At 41.9% G+C, this 22,283-nt stretch overlaps 1 protein-coding gene across 18 annotated transcripts in view; it reads right to left on the minus strand.

The window, feature by feature from the left end:
* The window catches only part of ablim1.S (actin binding LIM protein 1 S homeolog), an 83,909-nt gene extending 62,010 nt beyond the window's left edge, over positions 1-21,899 (minus strand). For 4 of the 18 annotated variants that reach the window (XM_041570301.1, XM_041570291.1, XM_041570289.1 and 1 more), the window contains exons 1-2: positions 21,670-21,899; positions 12,650-12,784 (exon numbers count right to left, since the gene is read on the minus strand). In XM_041570301.1, the coding sequence (XP_041426235.1) occupies positions 12,650-12,784; positions 21,670-21,688 (154 nt within the window). In that variant the 5' untranslated portion in view covers positions 21,689-21,899. Of the gene's footprint in view, positions 1-11,899; positions 11,919-12,649; positions 12,785-21,669 lie in introns of those variants that run through there. The other 14 variants (XM_041570306.1, XM_041570299.1, XM_041570295.1 and 11 more) reach the window with 7 other exon arrangements.
* Between the last annotated feature and the right edge of the window lie 384 nt (positions 21,900-22,283).

A 22,283-nucleotide genomic window follows, 5' to 3' on the forward strand; every position in this document is an offset into this window, starting at 1 on the left:
GAAGTGAATCAGGGGTACAGGCTGATACATTAGATAAGTACAAGGAAGGGTCGGATGCTTTATTCACCAGTAGCTCCTCCCAGCAGACAGGAGGGAGCCAATGAGATTAGAGTAGGGAAAGGGGTGTTACAGGGAGAGCTGGGAAGTGAATCAGGGGTACAGGCTGATACATTAGATAGGTATAAGAAGGGGTTGGATGGTGTTTAGCAAGTGAGGGAATACAGGGATATGGGAAATAGCTCATAGTACAAGTTGATCCAGGGACTGGTCCCATTGCCATTTTGGAGTCAGGAAGGAATTTTTTCCCCTCTGAGGCAAATTGGAGAGGCTTCAGATGGGTTTTTTTTCCTTCCTCTGTATCAACTGGCAGTTAGTCAGATATAGAGAAGAAAAAAAAAGGTTGAACTCAATGGATGTGTGTCTTTTTTCAACCTTACTTACTTACTATGTTATATACGGCAAAGCCAGTTATACACAAAAACATTCTTTCTCTTGGGACCATAGACTTGCTCCTTGTCTCCCAGCTTGGAGAGGCAGAATGGCCATCAGAGTATTTGTCAGAGTATTCTCACAGTACTTTGATGTAAGATTTTGTCTATGTTTTGCTTCCGCAACTTCTATTTGGAAAATTATAAATGATAAAAAGTGTTATTGATCAATATGGTACACGTTATCCAAAAATAGGCCACTCTTTTCTGGCCACTGATAGCACTCTAGTACCATGTCCTAGGATGCTCAGGTCCGGATTTTGTGTGGCGGTGCTCTGAGGCCACTGGGTCCTAGTGCCGGCACCTGCACTTTCACCGCCCCTGTGCGCGAGCATGCACATGCGACGGAGCACTGGGGGATGATGTGTACAGGAGTATGTGTCCCTTGGATTGCGACTGGGTGGCATGTCGCCCCTAAAATCGTGCCGCCCTAGGCCCGGGCCTTTGTGGCCTTGCCAGAAATCCGGGCCTGAGGATGCTCCCCTCTGATTTTGGATCTGATTCTTGCAAATTCCTTGTGTTTTGTAGTAGTGATGTGCAGGTTGAGAAAACCTCGACATGCACCCGACCCTGTCCGACTGTGCCTCCCTGCACCCAGATTTCCCCCATTATATATAGACCCACCCCTCCCCCACTGATGACGTCACAAAGGAGCCAACCCAGTGTAAGGTTGTGGGTGGGGAGAGCTGAACCCAAAATGCGAAAAGGTGTGCCGAGGTTGGTCCGAACCCGCCTGACCCGCGAGTATCGAGCCGGGCCAAACATCACTGTTTTGTAGATAACGTCATGCAGATAAACCATTAATTGTGACATTAAAGGGGAACAGTAACACAACTAGCCTTGGGCAAGCCCAGGGGCAGCAAGTTCAACTGGCCCCCCTCCCTTCAGACTCAATGTAGAACGAAAAACCCGGGCTCAGAGGGGGGGTGGGAAAGGTTGCAGTTGCACCCCTGGTAATTGCTCCAATGAAGGGGAATTGTCACTATTATAAAACAATCCACTAAATTGTAGTGGATGTTTATTAGATGTGTTTCACAAATACTGTTTATTTTTATTACAGTTGTGTGTTGCAGTTAAAATGAAAAGAGTTCAAGATATGCAATCCTCCAACATTTTCCATATTTATAATCTGATTTTTTGCAATGATATTTTCTACCTGCAATAGACCTGAATATTGTCCTAGACCTGGAGGATAAATATGTCGAGAAAAAAAAATGGTTTTTATCAAATGCTCAACTCTTCATTTATTATAGGCCAATGCTCTGATATATTATATATATAAATGTGTGTATATATTTGCATTTCCTCTAATGAAAACATTTTTTGTTCGGAAGCATCAAGTCCATTAATGATTCTTATGGCTTCATTCTTTTTATGAAACCGAGCAGTTAAATGCAGTGAGAGGGACTGCCAAGCTTCAATCTCTCGTATATAATTTCCATTAGCCTTTGAAAAGAGATAGCAAAATGCATCAGAATCAATAGCAGCCCAATTAATCCCGTCAGTAAAGCCGACTTCTGCAGAACAGCATATTCCAAATGTCAGACTTGCAATATAGACAAGAAGCAGTGAAATATATATTTTCTGCTCCATGGATTAACCTGTTCCTTGCCTGAATGCGCTTGTGACCTCCAGATGTTGAATGTATCAAATAACAAAAGCTTGTTGGGCATATACTTTACAAATGCTCTGAAATATCTGCCTGTGCAATAATGTTTGTTTTTTTGTTGCTTTATCATCAGGTACCTCTGTTCTGAATGAATGCATTTTGGAGAATGCGAATGCTAAACGAAAATGATTTAGTGAGAAAACACAGGCTAGTCATTTATTATTTTATATACCTGATAACTATGTTATCTACAGACAACAGATCTCATATCCAGTCACTTATTAAATCATGTCACTTCCACCTATGGAACATATCCAAAATACCATCATTTATCACCCAAGATGCTGCCAAAATTCTTATTCAAGCTCTCGTCATATGACGTCTAGACTCAGTCGCGGAACTACCGGGGGAGCAGGGGGTGCGAGTGGGCCAGGGCCCGCACCCCCTCAGGGCCCCCTGGCAGTCCGTGCGCCACTGACAAATGCGGCCGTACGGAGGGGGCGGGGCCCGGCTGCGCGTCACGCACCAGGGCCCGCCCCCCTCTAGGATCGCTACTGTCTAGACTACTGTAACTCTCTTTTAATTGGCCTTCCCCTCCAGAGACTGTCACCTCTCCAGTCCATAATGAACACTGCTGCGAGGCTCATACACCTCAGCAACCGCTCCTCCTCTGCCTCACCATTCTGTCAATCCCTACATTGGCTTCTGCTACCTTTCAGAATAAAATTCAAATTAATGACCCTGACATTCAAAGCACTTCATAACTCTGCCCCACCCTACATATCTGAACTCATCTCTATATACTCACCCAACTGCTTACTACGCTCCTCTACTGACCTGTTACTCAACTCTTCCTCTCCTTTTGTACCGGTATTGGTTGTGATGTATGTAACTCCATATGTTCTATGTATGTTTTAATGTGATTTAGTTGTATAAACACATTTACTTGGCGCTATATAAATAAATGTTAATAATAATAATAAGTGCCTCTGCTAACAAAAAAAATTATATTTAAAAGCAGGCGTTCCTTTTGTGCATATTTGTTCCCTGAATCCCCCAATAAAGTCTTCTAATGTGCTGTCAGTATCTGGCAATGACATTTTGTAAGACATACTTGTTCCCTGCATCTCCCCATAAACTCTTTTAAGACACCTTCTTTCTTTACTCCCACCAATGATTTACTCTGAGATATACCTGTTGCCTGCAACCCCCTCCCCCCTAATAAATGTACTTTAAAGGTAAATGATCATAAATGCAAATAACACAACACAAATGCTAGTTATTCACAGAATGGATTTGTGTTAGGGGTTTTAATTGAAAAGGATTTTGGGATTTTTGTGGCTAACGGATTTTACAACTCTAGGCAGTGACATTTGGTGGCACAAAGTAAAAAAGGACATTGTCTTCAGGGAGGAAAATAAAATTGTACCTCTTTATAGGTCCGTGGGTAGGACATCTTAAGTATGCCATGCAGTTGTGGGCTCCAGTCTTTAATAGGAGCTGGAAATAGTGTAGAGACGTGCAACTAAACTGGTAAAAAGGAATTCATCAAACTATGAAACTATTGGGAAAGATTTGGTTGTTTCTCTGGAGAAAACCCAAAGCAAAGGGGATGGGATTACTCTTTACAGGTACAGTAGAGGACATTATATACAGTGGGTTTTTTTTAATCATAAAAAATACAACGAACAAAAGCCTCCCACTTTATACGTGAGGAAATTAATTTCATTTGAACCAGTGAATGGTTTTTCATGGTGACTGGCAGGTGATGGCAGAGAATTTACACAATGATATAGTCTGAGACAAGCTTGCTCCCTGTACATCGTGTAAAATCACTCTTTATCTGTATCCCCGGGAACTTGTTCTGATACATAATTGCTCCCGTCTTTGCAGAATGACATTCTCTGCAACATAATTGCTCCCTCTATCCACAATAAGACGTTCTGAGTGATACGTTCCCCTGTACCTGCCAGTAACCTCCCTGTATCCCCCAGTAACGTCCTGAGATTTACTAGTGGGCTTGTGTATATCACACTAAATATTTCTTGTGTTTCCTCTTTAAAACTCAACTTCAACTTCAGATCCAGACAGGAAGCAAATGAATGCTGATCTTTATATACTGTCAGTGGCTTTGCTATTCCTATCAATACCCATTGAATTTGGTTCCATTTGGCTTTCAGCTCAGATATTTGCTCTGTTGGTTTCGGTACAGCAGCTGCTAAATTACACCCAGGCAGCTTTCAGCACCTTAACAGAGTGGATACAAAGAAACCACTTTATATTTTCTCCCAATAATACCTGTCCCTCTAATCCTCCCGCAGCCTGAGGCGTCTCAGGACACATCATTATCCAGGCCCAGAGACGTATCTACTTCCTGTAAGGCCGGTACATAATACGCACCCCAGTATAATTTAAAACCACTTCCTGTCGTCAGCTCCCAATAATCCGCTAATGACTAGACTCTCAGCACCTCTTATTATTTGGGCGAGGGTGGCTCCCCCTGGAACAGGACGGAAGCTCTGCTGACTGAACCTGCAATTGACTGGAATGATACCCTATTATTTTATATTACTTATTGCCATACAACTTTCCATGTCTGAAATATCAAGCACAGGCCTGCTGTATAAAACATATTAATAATAACAGCCCTTCTCTTTCCCTATTAATAGCTTTAATGTTGGGTAACACAATAACCGACCAGGTCACTACAGCACCAGCCATGAGACCAACCCAAGGGCCAAGGGTGGACACACAACTTGCTCAGCTGCACAGGGGACCTCAAAATTCCACACAAATGATTTTTGAAATAACACAATGTTTTAAAAAAAATGATTAGAATCTACCTTAGTGTTGTCCCTTCCCTCCTAGAGGCTGTCGATAGGTATGGGATCCGTTATCCGGAAACCCGTTGTCCAGAAATTTCCGAATTCTGGAAAGGCAGACTCCATTATAATCAAATAATCGAAATTTTTCAAAAAGATTTCCTTTTTCTGTGTAATAATAAATCAGTCGCTTGTACTCGATCCCAACTAAGATATAATTAATCCTAATTGGAAGCAAAACCAGCCTATTGGGTTAATTTCATGTTTATATGATTTTCTAGTAGATCCAAATTACAGAAAGATCTGTTATCCGGAAAACAGGTCCCATACCTGTACTAAAAAGGTGCCTCTTTATGGCAGATTTTGGAAGACTGAACAGTTTAGGACGAGGTCACACGGGATGTTTTTATGTTCATTTTTAAAAAAACACGCGGTTGAGCGTAAATACATACAAAATGAAGACGTACTGAAAAGAATTGAATACGTACTATAGCTATTCCCACTGGGTGTTTCCGTGCTAACATAAGCCACAAGACGCCAGTATTCGCATTTTCAGCAGAAACGCCAATATGCCAAGGAAACACCATATTAATGAAGTCTATGGGATCCGCAGGTTTGAAAATACATTTCACTGAAAAACGGCACGTAGTTTAAATATGGAGGCAAAACTCTCGCAAGATGGATTTCGCATAAATGTTGTGCTATCTGTGATGTAATTATGTTGCATATTGACGATTGGTCCGGCTACATTTTGCATGTAAATTGCTATTCCGGCTTTTTTTTACAAAAGCTTAATAGAATTCTTCAGAGTGGAATTGTGGGGAACAAGAAACAGCATAAATTCGTGTTGGGAAAAAAAACTACAGGCTGAAAAACGCACATTGGCATGTGGTTTTATTGGCGTATTTACTCGACCACGAATTTTTAAAAACGCAACATAAAAATGCCCAGTGTGACCTCGCCCTTAGACTAAATGGATTTAGTTTCTTTTATCAAAAATTTAATTAATGATTATAAAAAATCAAGTGCCAATCACAGCACCAGGGTAACACTGGCAATATTTCCAATGAATCTCAATATGAATGCAGAAGAATAAAACATTGTATCCCGGCCGGGGTAAACCTTCAACTCACAGTATTTCTGTTCCCCTGAGTGCAGTCGGGTTACTGATTTTCTCTAGTTAATTAAAAATGGATGAAAGCGAAACACTGAAGGATCTCATTCTGTTCTGCACCTGCCCAAGGTCACCTTATACTCAACAAGCTCTGGAACTCACCTCAAATACTGTCACATGGCTGCTAAATATTTTTATTGCGGGTGGAACATTAAAAATTATTCATACTCTCCTCTATCACACAATATAGTAACAAAATAATAAAAGTTGACAATCCCCATATCACATGGCACAGTAACCCCCATATCATATACACACAGACAGTAAGTGTATAATATATAGACACCCCCATATCATATACACACAGACAGTAAGTGTATAATATATAGACACCCCCATATCATATACACACAGACAGTAACTGTATAATATATAGACACCCCCATATCATATACACACAGACAGTAACTGTATAATATATAGACACCCCCATATCATATACACACAGACAGTAACTGTATAATATATAGACACCCCCATATCATATACACACAGACAGTAAGTGTATAATATATAGACACCCCCATATCATATACACACAGACAGTAAGTGTATAATATATAGACACCCCCATATCATATACACACAGACAGTAACTGTATAATATATAGACACAGTGTCACCCCCAAATCATGTAAATATTAAAGCAATTATTAATAATATTAGACACCACAACGCTTTTTATTGTGCTATAGTTTTCCTTTAAGTAAAAAATGCTCATGGTGACAGATGAGTCACTAAATACCTTTACTGATTCACAATTCCAGTATGGAAACCTAAAAGCCTCTTTGTCTACAAGAGCTACAGTATATGTATTTACTGATCAGATTTTCCATATAAACAAACAACGTTCTGAAGCAAATTTAGAAGAGAATTTGCCCAGGTGCAGGAGATCAAATGGAGTTAAAGGGAATCCATGTTTGGCTGTACTAATAGTGAGCAATAGATGAAGTTGTTCCAAAACATATGAAGCACGAATGGACTTGACTGGCTCATTCCTGAGTCGTGTCCCATTAGAAAACCAATCAAATTGCTCTCACAGTTCAGCTGAAGATCAGTGTGGGCCACTAGGGAATCCCCATGATTAGTCTATTTCTGCTCTAAAGTCTCTTATTTTACATTTGCAGCATCGCTTGCTGAGGCCAGTGGTGTGTTTTTAGCTCTCCACTGGATCTTCGTTAAAGGGATCCTGTCATGGGAAAACATGTTATTTTCAAAACACATCAGTTAATAGTGCTGCTCCAGCAGAATTCTGCACTGAAATCCATTTCTCAAAAGAGCAAACAGATTTATAGATGCTGATGGAATAGACACAAACTTTAAAAATAATCTCATTCTGGTATTACTAGTACTTTAAGAATGACAACTTCCTATTAAAAGTAAAACTTCCCCTTTAGGCCGTGCTATTCTTCAAGCCCCTGTATAGAGAGTATGTAATACTGCTCTCCCTAATGCATTTGCTAATCAATGAGATGAAATACTAATGGACTGGATCACTTATAGCAGTAAACTTTAATGAGCTCATTCCCCATCTCTCTCTGTCTCATCCAATCGGTATTTGTAATCCTACAAAATAAATTCTTTGCACCCTAATGGATCTCAGCCTGCCAGGGCACCTTCTGTGTTCAGTTGTTGAGTGCCCAAAATTCCTGGCATATCTGTGTGAAAGCATTGCTCCCTCCCAGGGGAACAAGACACACTATTTCTGGTCCTTGAGTCCTTTATCAGTTCTTAACCAGAACTAAAATTAGAAATTATTTTGCCCCTTCTGCCCTTCTAAGTAATTCAGTGCTCATTTATGGTATGTAATTATAAGTGGCTCTTCCCAGCAACAAGGATAAAAAAGATGAAGATGCTGCGGCTGATAGGTCCCTCTATAAAACAAACGATCAATAGAAAAGTGACTGATACTGGAAACAGAGAAACGGAAATGTAACATTCTAACAACAAACGTGAAAGGGAATGGTGTGTGTTGTTATAGTAAAGCTGAAACTGTTCCTTTTACTCCATTTGGTCACTAAATAATTATTATTCTTTATGGCTTGCAATGGGCTATTTATAACGGGGATCAGATCTGTGCAGCCACTGGGACAGAATGTTCTGTTATACAGATAGCTAGAATCTCAGCTGCCATAAAGCAGGACAGGACTGTTGCTTACAATGGGGATCAGATAGGATCTGTGCAGCCACTGGGACAGAATGTTCTGTTATACAGATAGCTAGAATCTCAGCTGCCATAAAGCAGGACAGGACTGCTGCTTACAATGGGGATCAGATAGGATCTGTGCAGCCACTGGGACAGAATGTTCTGTTATACAGATAGCTAGAATCTCAGCTGCCATAAAGCAGGACAGGACTGCTGCTTACAATGGGGATCAGATAGGATCTGTGCAGCCACTGGGACAGAATGTTCTGTTATACAGATAGCTAGAATCTCAGCTGCCATAAAGCAGGACAGTTTCCTATCCTGCAACCGGACAACTGGCTGGCAATTCGGTTATTTAGAGAGTTCAGCAGTATAAAGTTTATAACAGAGCTAAGTATAATAGGTAGAAGATTCCATGTGGCTGTACATGGGTTAGTTTAACACTAAGACAACATTCCCATATATGGATCCCAAGCATTCCGTGACTGAGGCTGCACGGGACAAACAGTGATAAGGGGAATCTTATCTCTCATCCATCATAAATCAGAAAGTAGTTGCATCATGGGAAGCGCAAGAGACCATTAATCTCCATAGATATAAATGAATAACACCAGCATCTGCCTTGACCCTGCACAGCTTCTCTGATGAGCTCTACTCAATGCGAGGAATGATACTGATCAGACTATCTAACCACAGCACTGATTAACTCATCACTAGTGAGCACACCCATTGCACTAATTAACTCATCACAACCTATTAACCCATCCTTGTTTATTCAGTGACCTGATGGTCTGTTCATCAATGGCTGAATGTCAAGCTCTATGATTAATAATCACTAATGGCCAAACATAATGAAATTATTAATAACCCTACCCTCCTAACTCTGAAGACTGATTCCCATACTCCCAATAATTATATTAACTCATACCTATAAACCCAGTGAGAATGAGGAATGAATGGATATTGGGAAGTTGTATCAGGAGTCAGAGGCAGCAGTGCAGAGAAAGGGACAGACACAATGACAGTTACACAGAACTATAAACCCAGTGAGAATGAGGAATGAATGGATATTGGGAAGTTGTATCAGGAGTCAGAAGCAGCAGTGCAGAGAAGAGAAAGGGACAGACACAATGACAGTTACACAGAACTATAAACCCAGTGAGAATGAGGAATGAATGGATATTGGGAAGTTGTATCAGGAGTCAGAGGCAGCAGTGCAGAGAAGAGAAAGGGACAGACACAATGACAGTTACACAGAACTATAAACCCAGTGAGAATGAGGAATGAATGGATATTGGGAAGTTGTATCAGGAGTCAGAAGCAGCAGTGCAGAGAATGAGGAATGAATGGATATGCCGTGAGATATTTCGCTTGCATTATGGCAGGAACACTCCCTTCTCTAAATATTTTGGGTCTTTGCTCAGTGCTGCAGAGTCAGACCTTGTTTTTACAGTAAATGACAGAATAATCTGAATCCCACAAACAGATTCCAAGCAAATGAATTATAAAACACAGACACCAATTATTCAGTGACAGAGATTGGGGGTGACACACGTCAGTCAGGTTAAGCCCCATTAGCACGAAGCAATAACCATTGTGGGGCCGGATTCGGCTGTACCGTAATAGTAACATGGTTCTTGTCTTCTCACACTTCTCAACTAGGTTCCTTTAGAAACCCAGTTGAACCCATTCAGAAATCATTAAGTCATCAATGGACCTCACCCAACACCCAAGTCCAAAAATTTTAAAATCCTGATGAGGGAGCAAGGCTGCTGGGGGCAGATAGATTTAGTAAAAGGGGTGATTCACCTTTAAGTTAAGTTTTAGCATGTTATAGAATGTCTCTCCCTAGCTACTTTGCAATTGGACTACATTATATGTTTTTATTGTCTTCTATATCGTTCCAGCTGGGGGTCACTGACCTCGGCAACCAAAGCAAGACCCTGGCAACCAGATAGCTGCTAAAATTACAAACTGGAGAGATGCTGAACCAAAAGTAAAATAAAAGAACAGCAACAAAAAATTAAAAACAATTGCATATTGACTCAGAATATCAATGTATATGGGATACGAAAAGTTAATTTAAAGGTGAATAACCCATTTAATCACAGGTTCCATGGGCAAATAAGGCCTATAGGATCCTGTTAAATATCAACATTAAGTCACTGACATATTTAAAGCTCTTTGACTTTTTAAAGGGACAGTGACACGGTGCTGTATAAAACCATCCAAACAGGTAATTGACCGTTCCAAAACTACATCTCTGCCCAGTGCTGATCAGTCGATCCCATAGTTTCTACTGGCACACTAAAGATAACTTTGGTTCACTGGTCCACAATGGACATTACAGCCTCTAAGTCATGCCCATAACTACTCGTGCCCCCTAAGTCTTGTTCTACCCCTGTTGTTCCTTTATTCCAAGACATCCCTAAGTTTGCTCATAGTCTGTACTAAACCCTGACAAGACTCAGTAACGTAACTATAACCCACATGCTTGGGTGCACCAAGGGCTTCTCCCACTCCAGGCCATAGTCATACCTCCTCTTGGCCATACTCATACCTCCTCTTGGCCAAACTCATACCTCCTCATCGTTATACTCATACCTCCTCTTTGTCATACTCATACCTCCTCTTGGCCATACTCATACCTCCAGTGTCGGACTGGAATGCCAGGGGCCCACCAGAAAACTTTAGATAGTGGGCCCATCAGTAAACCGTGACCATGGGCTCACTTTGCAAACTATTATTCCTCCTCTCTGAAGTCAACCTCTTTATTCTCCTAGTCTTTTATATGTACTTACTATATTTTATTATTATTACTACTATACTATACTTCCATTAGTAAGCCTCTTTTTTACCATAAAGGAATGGGGAATGAAATACGCCAAATGGTTAGAAGCAAGAGGGCTCACTGACACCTGGGCCCACCGGGAGTTTTCCTGGCATCCTGGTGGGCCAGCCTGACACTGCATACCTCCTCTTCATCATACTCATAAACATGCCCATAACTATCCTTGCCCCCTAAGTCTTGTTCTACCCCTGTTGTTCCTTTATTCCAATACAACCCTCATGCTTGGGTGCACCAAGGGCTTCTCCCACTCCTGGCCATACTCATACCTCCTCTTAGTCATACTCATTCCTCCCCTTAGCAATACTCATACCTCCTCTTGCTCATACTCATACCTCCTCTTGCTCATACTCATACCTCCTCTTGGCCATACTCATTCCTCCTCTTAGCAATACTCATACCTCCTCTTGCTCATACTCATACCTCCTCTTGGCCATACTCATTCCTCCTCTTAGCAATACTCAAACCTCCTCTTGCTCATACTCATACCTCCTCTTGGCAATACTCATATCCCCTCTTGGCCATACTCATACCTCCTCTTGGTCATACTCATATCTCCTCTTGGTCATACTCATTCCTCCTCTTGCTCATACTCATATCTCCTCATATAAAAGTCTGTTTATGACCCATAGAGGGGCAGGTTATACTCCCAGCCACTGGAATGAGACTCTATATTGTCTATTTAATAGAGAGTGGCTGAAAGTAGTGAACCTCGCTAACCCGAATAGACTGATGTAAGATATATATGATATAAGATATAGCCACAAACAAACCCACAGCATAAACGTTTCCCTAGCACCCAGTCCACTGACCTCACTGTACAAACAACACGCACGTGGCTGACTGTGATCCACTGATGATCCCATAGAGATTAGTTCACTCTTCTTTTTTTCTTTCTAAAACTCTTTCTTTCAGCAAATAAAAATCCAAGCAAAGGGAATGGTACCAGCAAGCAATGCTCTGCTCTCAGCCCAGTGACTCCCAGTAACCAGGAAATTGCTGAAATGTCACGTTATCTTCATTAGCTGTCACATGACTCCCACACTAACTGCCTGTTCTTGTGACTGCCAGGCCTTCCCATGCAGCATAGTGGCACAATGAGCCCCACTTGGAAAAAGATAAAGCCCCTTAAGAGCAGAATCGAATTAGTCTTGGGGGAAATATTCACTAGGAACAGTCGGCTCCAAAAGACAGAATCTCCTCTGCGCACAAACCCGTGATTTATGGGTCGGCATCGCTTGGCAGGGGGGGGATTTAGAATTAACATTAATGAGATGATACAAAGGAACAGAAAACTGAATCATTTTGGCGATACATACGAAAACATATGCATATTTATTTACATTTTCTGTGATTTGTTCAGCTCTCCAGCAACAAGGAAAGTGCACGGCGTTTCTTTATTAGCTGAGCGAAGTACAATTTAGGAAATTACTGAGACGATACATTACAGATTATCATATATAATATGTAGGATTTGTACATAAACAGTCAGTTGACTTTTCCCAGAGCCCTGATTTTCCAGAGAGATACTGAACATATTCAATATTTAGGACTTGTCTCACCTTTGCAAATGAAGCATTTTAAGTGGAAGTGTTTTGACTGGACCCTGAGGACTTCTCCCTTGCATGGCTCCCCGCATTTGTGGCACCGGATAATGGGCTTCTCTGTCGCCTGGCCTGAATCATGAGTGTGGGCCACTGGAAAGGAGAAAAAGCAAAAAAATAAATTTTATGAAACAAGTAGAATAATTATTTTCTACTGGATTGGGAATGATATGCTCACAGGAAGAGTTCCCAGACCTGTATAACTCAGTCTGCAGCCTTGTGCCTTTATATGGTCACAGAACAGTGACTTCTAATATCCTTATCATTTACAGTAGGGGGGTACATTATCCCTTATAATACATGAGTGATACTCAGAGTTCCCTGTATAACTCAGCCTGCAGCCTTGTGTCTTTATATGGTCACACAACAACCCCTCAGTGACTTCTAATATCCTTATCATTTACAGTAGGGGGTACATTATCCCTTATAATACATGAGTGATACTCAGAGTTCCCTGTATAACTCAGCCTGCAGCCTTGTGCCTTTATATGGTCACAGAACAACCCCTCAGTCACTTTTAATATCCTTATCATTTACAGTAGGGGGTACATTATCCCTTATAATACATGAGTGATACTCAGAGTTCCCTGTATAACTCAGCCTGCAGCCTTGTGCCTTTATATGGTCACACAACAACCCCTCAGTGACTTCTAATATCCTTATCATTTACAGTAGGGGGTACAATATCCCTTATAATACATGAGTGATACTCAGAGTTCCCAGACCTGTATAACTCAGTCTGCAGCCTTGTGCCTTTATATGGTCACACAACAACCCCTCAGTGACTTCTAATATCCTTATCATTTACACTAGGGGGTACATTATCCCTTATAATACATGAGTGATACTCAGAGTTCCCTGTATAACTCAGTCTGCAGCCTTGTGCCTTTATATGGTCACACAACAACCCCTCAGTGACTTCTAATATCCTTATCATTTACAGTAGGGGGTACATTATCCCTTATAATACATGAGTGATACTCAGAGTTCCCTGTATAACTCAGCCTGCAGCCTTGTGCCTTTATATGGTCACAGAACAACCCCTCAGTGACTTCTAATATCCTTATCATTTACAGTAGGGGGTACATTATCCCTTATAATACATGAGTGATACTCAGAGTTCCCTGTATAACTCAGCCTGCAGCCTTGTGCCTTTATATGGTCACAGCATGAAAATCTGATTTCTGGTTGAATAACATTAAACAAACAGAAAGACAAATGTAACTGATATTTGATTTCTTTTATTCACACAATCCTTCCTACGTGTTCATTCAAATAGAAAGTGCCTTTACAAAAGGATAAAGGGTAGTGTTGTACTTCACTGTCATGTCTCCAAGGAATAAATGTTCCTCACTCCAGGGCAAAGTTATATTCCCTAAGGATCCTGCCGGGAATTGGAATCTTTGCAGCAAAATCTGAATTGTGTTGCTGCTTTGTGTAGCAATGACAGACACACACGCTCAGAATCAGACACACATATGTACACAGACACAGACACACAAGCCCATCCCATGCTAGACCCCAACAAGAGTAGAAGCAGGGTGGTATAATGGGTCACATGTGACCAAAAATATACTTTTCTTGCGTGATATGACCCATGTGCCCCTCCTTAAGTATCTGATTGGTTACTGCCTGGTAACCAATCAGTGGAAAGCAAGAGAGCTGAAAAGCAGGAAGTAGTGTTCTGGCTATTATGTTACACATCCAGTCACTCCAGCCTTTATACATTACATTTTTGCCTAACTAACTATATTAGATACATTTTTTTATTTTGCACAGCCTGTCTATTTACCCAATTTTTATTTTTACACTGAACTGTTCCTTTAATGTTCATTTTAGGGATCCCCAGCGTTCCGTTTTAATGCGTTCAGCCGCAGAGAAGCACAGGTAGGAACACAACTTATTCATTTTAAAGGGGCCCATAATCACACCGGCGCATGTAAAAACTCAGGTGGAGCGTAAACATGCTGCGTTCAGCGCTTACATGCGTCCATATGAGTACAGTCCAGTTTAAAATAATTGACTGCGTTTTGTCCTGCGGTTCGCTGCGGTGGAATACATTAAAGGAGAACTAAAGCCTAACTAAAGAAGTAGGTAGAAATGTTGTACGTGATGTTTTGTGCTTCTGTACCAGCCCAAGGCAACCACAGCCCTTTAGCAGTAAAGATCTGTGTCTCCAAAGATGCCCCAGTAGCTCCCCATCTTCTTTTCTGCTGATTCACTGATTCACATGCTCTGTGCTGCTGTCACTTACTGAGCTTAGGGAGCCACTCACAATATACAGTACACATAGAATAGAAATGTCACAATATAAGGCTGATTAGTAATTAATACACATAATTACTACATGGCAGCACAGAAACCAGTGCAATTAGCATCAGAATGTAATAATCAGCAAACCTGTAGCATCAGCTTATATTACAGCCAGGGAAGCTCGTTTTCTGCTGGATAATTAGTGACGAGCCCTAAGCTTAGCTTCTCAACAGCCAATCAGAGCCCACTGAGCATGTGAGTGTCACAGACACTTTCCAAGATGGTGACCCCCTGTGACAAGTTTGAAGTCCTGGATCATTGCTGCTATTGACAAGCTGGAACTTTAAGCAACAGATGAAAGAAAATTTTCAAACAACATTTACAAATAACAATAAAATAGAATTGTATTACTGCACAGCCCTAGAGGCATATGAAAGTTAGTGATCAGCACAAGGGTTCGATGGAAGCGCAGAAGAGGCTTGGGATAGTGATTGGACAAGGCATTTCGGGTACCTTAGGGGGTACATCTTGCACATGACCCTGGGAAAGCACAAGGTATAAATATAGAAAGCTATAAATAGAGTCGTGAGCGCAGCACAATGGGAAATTCACTGATCAGCACAATTGTGTCTTTTGCTTTTGTACAATAACAGTTTGTTGTAGCGGTGGGAACAGAAGATGCCGAAACCAACAGTCCTGTACTAATTAGTCAGGAGACATTGGGATCCCATCTGTCAGTATGAGGCATGGAGCCATTACTCCTCTTCTTTATAGGCTAAACATGCAGGGGAGCTCTCTGGGCTACTTAATGGCCAAATGTAGCGTGGAGATTCTACAACAATACATTATCCTACTTTATATAACACAAAACTGTGTATTAGGGGTGCACTGAATCCACAATTGTGGGATTCAAAAGAATGCTGAATCTTTAATGAAGGATTTAGCCCCAATAATTATAGAATCAGAAACTTTAATTTCTTTCTGTTATAGAAGCAGCAGTCCTGTCCTGCTTTATGGCAGCTGAGATTCTATCTATCTGTATAACAGAACATTCTGTCCCAGTGGCTGCACAGATCCTATCTGATCCCCATTGTAAGCAGCAGTCCTGTCCTGCTTTATGGCAGCTGAGATTCTAGCTATCTGTATAACAGAACATTCTGTCCCAGTGACTGCACAGATCCTATCTGATCCCCATTGTAAGCAGCAGTCCTGCCCTGCTTTATGGCAGCTGAGATTCTAGCTATCTGTATAACAGAACATTCTGTCCCAGTGGCTGCACAGATCCTATCTGATCCCCATTGTAAGCAGCAGTCCTGTCCTACTTTATGGCAGCTGAGATTCTAGCTATCTGTATAACAGAGCATTCTGTCCCAGTGGCTGCACAGATCCTATCTGATCCCCATTGTAAGCAGCAGTCCTGTCCTGCTTTATGGCAGCTGAGATTCTAGCTATCTGTATAACAGAACATTCTGTCCCAGTGGCTGCACAGATCCTATCTGATCCCCATTGTAAGCAGCAGTCCTGTCCTGCTTTATGGCAGCTGAGATTCTAGCTATCTGTATAACAGAACATTCTGTCCCAGTGACTGCACAGATCCTATCTGATCCCCATTGTAAGCAACAGTCCTGTCCTGCTTTATGGCAGCTGAGATTCTAGCTATCTGTATAACAGAACATTCTGTCCCAGTGGCTGCACAGATCCTATCTGATCCCCATTGTAAGCAGCAGTCCTGTCCTGCTTTATGGCAGCTGAGATTCTAGCTATCTGTATAACAGAACATTCTGTCCCAGTGGCTGCACAGATCCTATCTGATCCCCATTGTAAGCAGCAGTCCTGTCCTGCTTTATGGCAGCTGAGATTCTAGCTATCTGTATAACAGAACATTCTGTCCCAGTGGCTGCACAGATCCTATCTGATCCCCATTGTAAGCAGCAGTCCTGTCCTGCTTTATGGCAGCTGAGATTCTAGCTATCTGTATAAGAGTTATTGAGTATTAGGTATTAGGTTTACTACCCATGCCAGCGGCAGCTCTGACTCTTTTCCTCCTGACTCCCAGAATGCTTAGCGAGCCATAGGCTGGACATTCCTATCCTATGTGATCCCAGTCAGTTGTTTTCCCTAACACTGAGCTGAATAATGTGGAAAGTGAAGGTCCAGGAATCCTTTGCATTTCTCACATAGCCCTTGGCATAACTCGCACAGATGCTGTGAAGCTAAATCAGGGGCATTTGGGGGAGAGACCCCGGCAATTTCTGGGCCTGGGATGAAAAGGGAGATACTGTCCGGCTGACCTTGCTAATACTGAGCTGCCCAGCCCTTAACTTAATTGGCTTTTGGCAGAGAGCCCAGAATACGTGGCAGGTGCACTTAGATACATTTGTAACAATTTAAGATAATCAAAGAAACAATTGTAACAATTTAAAATCAGCAGGTCTCTTGGGGGAAACTGTGACTTGCAGCTTAAAGGGCAATTCACCTTCTGTAATATCACATAAAAAAAACACAGAAATGTGTTCAAACTTTCCAAATTTTGTAAAATGGACATGGTAATTAGGGGGTGTGGCCACAAAAATGTGCGTGGTCAAAAATATTTTCAAAATGTTGGGAGGTATGGACTACCATGAAAGATAGGGAGACTAGAGGGGGCTAAAGAACCAAGTACCTACCGCCTGCCCCTTGCCTTTCCCTCCCTGTCCTTTCCACCAACCACATGAAATCACTGCACCTAAATACAGCCCGGTGCTACTTTGTGTCTCAGTCAGAACTGCTCAGAAACTAATATTCCTTCTCTATCCCCCTCCAGACGACGGTGCAGCTGACAGTTGCCATTAGGGAGTGACAGCCGCCTACGCCAGTGCACTAATAATTCTGACAGTTTGGGTTTGTGAGTGCGCAGTGTGAAATACAGGCCCGTGTCTGGCGTGTGTCTGTCTGGCGTGTGTCTGTCTGGTGTGTGTCTGTCCTACAGTAACATACAGTGTGAATCTATTAACTCCTTCTGTGCCACAGTCAATAATTCTGATCTCATCTCAATGATAAAATCCCACTGCAACTCATTCGCCTCCCTATTTTAGCCCAGAAACACACCCTTTAACTCCCAGGTGGATATCAACTCTCTGTACGTAGGCAGCTGGCAATTTGGTGTATATCAACTGCCAGCTGGAGAAATAAAGTGCCCCCTCCATGTATTATACTCAGTGCTGCTCTAGGAACTTCTGTGCTGCCGGTATGAGGAGGATTAGACTCTCTAAGTCTTAATTAAAATCCATGTATGGTGAAATGACTTTTAATTACAAGTCCATGGCAATAAAAAGTGCAATATTTGGGGTGAAAGCGCCTTTCTGGTTATACAACAGACATTCCATCCCTTGATTCCAGTTTGATAAAGGGCTGCTACAGTCCCAACGTTGCAGAATAGAAAATTTGGATCAAAGATCGGAGTGCTGCTTAATTCTTGTTGAATCCTTGTTTAATTCTATCCCTTAATGTCACCTGCCATAAAATCGATGGCGTCAGGATAAAAAGTGCTTTTACAGTGTTGAGTTCTTTGCTGCACCCCCCATATCTACTGGCAACACTCTCTGAATTGAGATAATAGATACTATAGCCAGAAAGGGGTTAAACTCCTAAGTCACACAATTATTTCAAGATACGCGCTAATATACAATAATCCGTATATAACAGTATATTCATCACACAAGCAAAGGATCCACTTTACAGTGCAAAAGAAAAATCAAGCAGGAGCCGCGGAACTTACGGAACAACCTGTACCTGTAATAAAACATATGTATTTGTATTTATATAATGCTACAAAATAATAATCGGATGGAACAAACAGGGGGCAATACAAAAATAAATACAAAGTACAGTTACATTAAAGATTAAGAGCTAAACTCAAAGAGACACAAGGAGCTTACATATTATATATCTTCACCAGCACAGGTATTCCCTGTACTAAGCACAATTCAGCAGGAACAGTCCCTAAGTTTGCTCATAGTCTGTACAGAGAGATCCCATAAAACTATGGTAGCATAGGTATTCCCTGTACTAAGCACAATTCAGCAGGAACAGTCCCTAAGTTTGCTCATAGTCTGTACAGAGAGATCCCATAAAACTATGGCAGCATAGGTATTCCCTGTACTAAGCACAATTCAGCAGGAACAGTCCCTAAGTTTGCTCATAGTCTGTACAGAGAGATCCCATAAAACTATGGCAGCATAGGTATTCCCTGTACTAAGCACAATTCAGCAGGAACAGTCCCTAAGTTTGCTCATAGTCTGTACAGAGAGATCCCATAAAACTATGGCAGCATAGGTATTCCCTGTACTAAGCACAATTCAGCAGGAACAGTCCCTAAGTTTGTTCATAGTCTGTACAGAGAGATCCCATAAAACTATGGCAGCATAGGTATTCCCTGTACTAAGCACAATTCAGCAGGAACAGTCCCCTAAGTTTGCTCATAGTCTGTACAGAGAGATCCCATAAAACTATGGTACATAGGTATTCCCTGTACTAAGCACAATTCAGCAGGAACAGTCCCCTAAGTTTGCTCATAGTCTGTACAGAGAGATCCCATAAAACTATGGCAGCATAGGTATTCCCTGTACTAAGCACAATTCAGCAGGAACAGTCCCCTAAGTTTGCTCATAGTCTGTACAGAGAGATCCCATAAAACTATGGCAGCATAGGTATTCCCTGTACTAAGCACAATTCAGCAGGAACAGCCCCTAAGTTTGCTCATAGTCTGTACAGAGAGATCCCATAAAACTATGGCAGCATTTTGTGCACATTATCCCTGGATCTGACATTACAGCCGAGCAGATCCGTGTGATGAGATTGAGAGAGAAGTTGTAGGAATCTCTCCGTATTGTCTTTACACTGTATCTATATAAATAGCCAATGTAAAGTCCCTAATGAGACTCTCCCTGCAGCAACACTGAGTCACTTCCACTCACATCCAAACTCACACAGCCTGCCAGGAATTCCCGGAAAATCTGACACATTCCATAAAGTAAAGTGCCCGCTCCCCCCGCTCCCCCGCTCCCCCCATTACGATCCCCCCATTACAATGCAGCAAGTGACAAAAGACAAGGAGGGCAATGTTTTCAGACTGTCAGTTGTGGAAGGTGAGGGTTTAACATCCCTATGTTGTATCCTGCAGATCTATATGACACTTATACCTACACACATAGTAGTTGAGGTTGACAAAATACCTGGGGTGGTCACAACAATAAGGTCAGAACCAGTGGGCTCCTGTGATACTCAGACCCGGGGCCCAAAAGCAGCAGAAATGTCCTTAAAAATACAAATCATCTATAAATCTGCCCAATCCGACCCACACAGACTTTATTCACAACCCAACCTGCTAATGTCATCTCACAACTTGTGACCCCACCTGCACCCACCGACCCTCCACCTGCCCCAAACAAAAATGGCAGTTCCATCGCTCCATATAAACAGTGCGGTGGTTCACCTTTAAGTTAAACCTAAACAACTCTTTCGTCGGTTTTCATTTATTATTTTATGTCGTTTTTTAACTCTTTCCCGCTTTAAAATGGGGGTCACTGACCCCATGTAAAAAACAAATGCTCTGTAACGCTTAGGGATGCACGGAGTCCTTAATTTGGGATTCGGACGAATACATATTACATATGCAAATCCGAATCCTGCTGAAAAAGGCTGAATCCTGGCCAAATCCCAAACCAAATCCAGGATTTGGTGCATCCCTAGAAAAGCTACAAATGTATTGTTATTGTTACTTTTTATTCCTCATCTTTCTATTCAGGCCTCTCCTATTCATATTCCAGTCTCTTATTCAAATCAATGCATGGTTGCTAGGGGAATTTGCACCCTAGCAACCAGACGGCTGAAATTGCAAACTGGAGAGCTGCTGAATAAAAATGAAATAAGTCAAAAACCACAAATAATAAAAAATGAAAACCAATTACAAATTGTCTCAGAATATCCCTCTCTACATCATACTAACAGTTAATTTAATGGTGAACAACCCCTTTAAAGCAAAATTCAAGCACCGCCACTGTCCCCCTTGTTGACCAGTAGCAGAAATTCGCTTTATTTTTTTTAAGGATCATTCTGCAAAAGGGGATTCAAGAGATGGGGCCCCTATGTCAACCATGAAATAAAGTAACAGTGCAACTATGTTTTTTAAAAAAGTAAGGGAGTGACATGTAGACTCCGCCCTTCCATAAAGCCACGCCCCAGAGGGGAATCAGAACACTGGATCGTGCCTATCACGGCGCCCCTTTATTTATACCCCAAACATCGTTATTCCCAAAAACATTAACTTGTTATGTATCTGTGATGTGGTAGATGTGGGAGCTGCCATACCGTTACAGTAAAAATAATTTTATTTTTAATTTACAGGGTGATTACACATTTGTGCATTAAATTAAGGGTGACCTTAAAGGGGAACGTGCCCTGATAAGAAATGAGAGATACAGTAACATTCATCCCATTTGTCTCTTGTAATGATTGTACCAATAAAGATAAAGCCTCTCCCGCTGCCCAACATCCCAGGGGTGAGTGCAAAGGACAGAGATGCCTCTCTTTATTATACACAGCTATAGAAGGATCCCCCCAAGTGGCCTTAGTATTTCCCTACTCCCTGCACTGCTGGTTGAGACTGCCTAAATAAGCCTCTATTACTGGGAGAATAAATGGATTGTTTCCAATGAGCCCAGGACTGACTCCATCCGGCTAATTACCTGTTTCATCTTTCACCATGACAAGCAGAACTTCCCTGACACTGACAACGACACAGCTGGGCTCTTCCCACTAAGAAACACAGAGCTGGCACAGGCTCGCCCGCAGGGATGACAATCAATTCACTCAAGGCACTGATCCTTTTCTAGCACTAGAGCCGTCGCTGTTCCTGCTGGAGACGAGATCTGCTGCTTCTGCTGCTGCTGCTGCTGCTGCTTCTGCTGCTGGACTCTGCTCTGTGTGTTACAAGCAGCTGCCGCTTGTGTGTGTCTGTGTGTGTGTCTGTGTGTGTGAGTGTGTAACACATGCAGGATTCCAATGGGCTGTGTCTGCTGTCAGGCTGCCTCCCTCCACCTTCTATTCTGCATTCCTTTCCCTCCTGTGATGTGACAGTTACAGGCCAAACTCCAGCGCCTTTCCCTTAAATTTCCCTTAGATTGCAAGCTCCTCGGCGCAGCAATATTCTCAACCTTGCATCAAAAAGGGAGTCAAGGTCCATGCTCGAAATGACACTATACTTAGCATTTGTATTATTATTAGTAGTATTAATAATAAAAGTATAATGGTATAGTAATAGTTAGGGAATCACTGAATCCAGGATTCAGTTCACGATTCA

This window comes from Xenopus laevis, chromosome 7S, assembly GCF_017654675.1.
Source record: "Xenopus laevis strain J_2021 chromosome 7S, Xenopus_laevis_v10.1, whole genome shotgun sequence".
NCBI lineage: Eukaryota > Metazoa > Chordata > Amphibia > Anura > Pipidae > Xenopus > Xenopus laevis.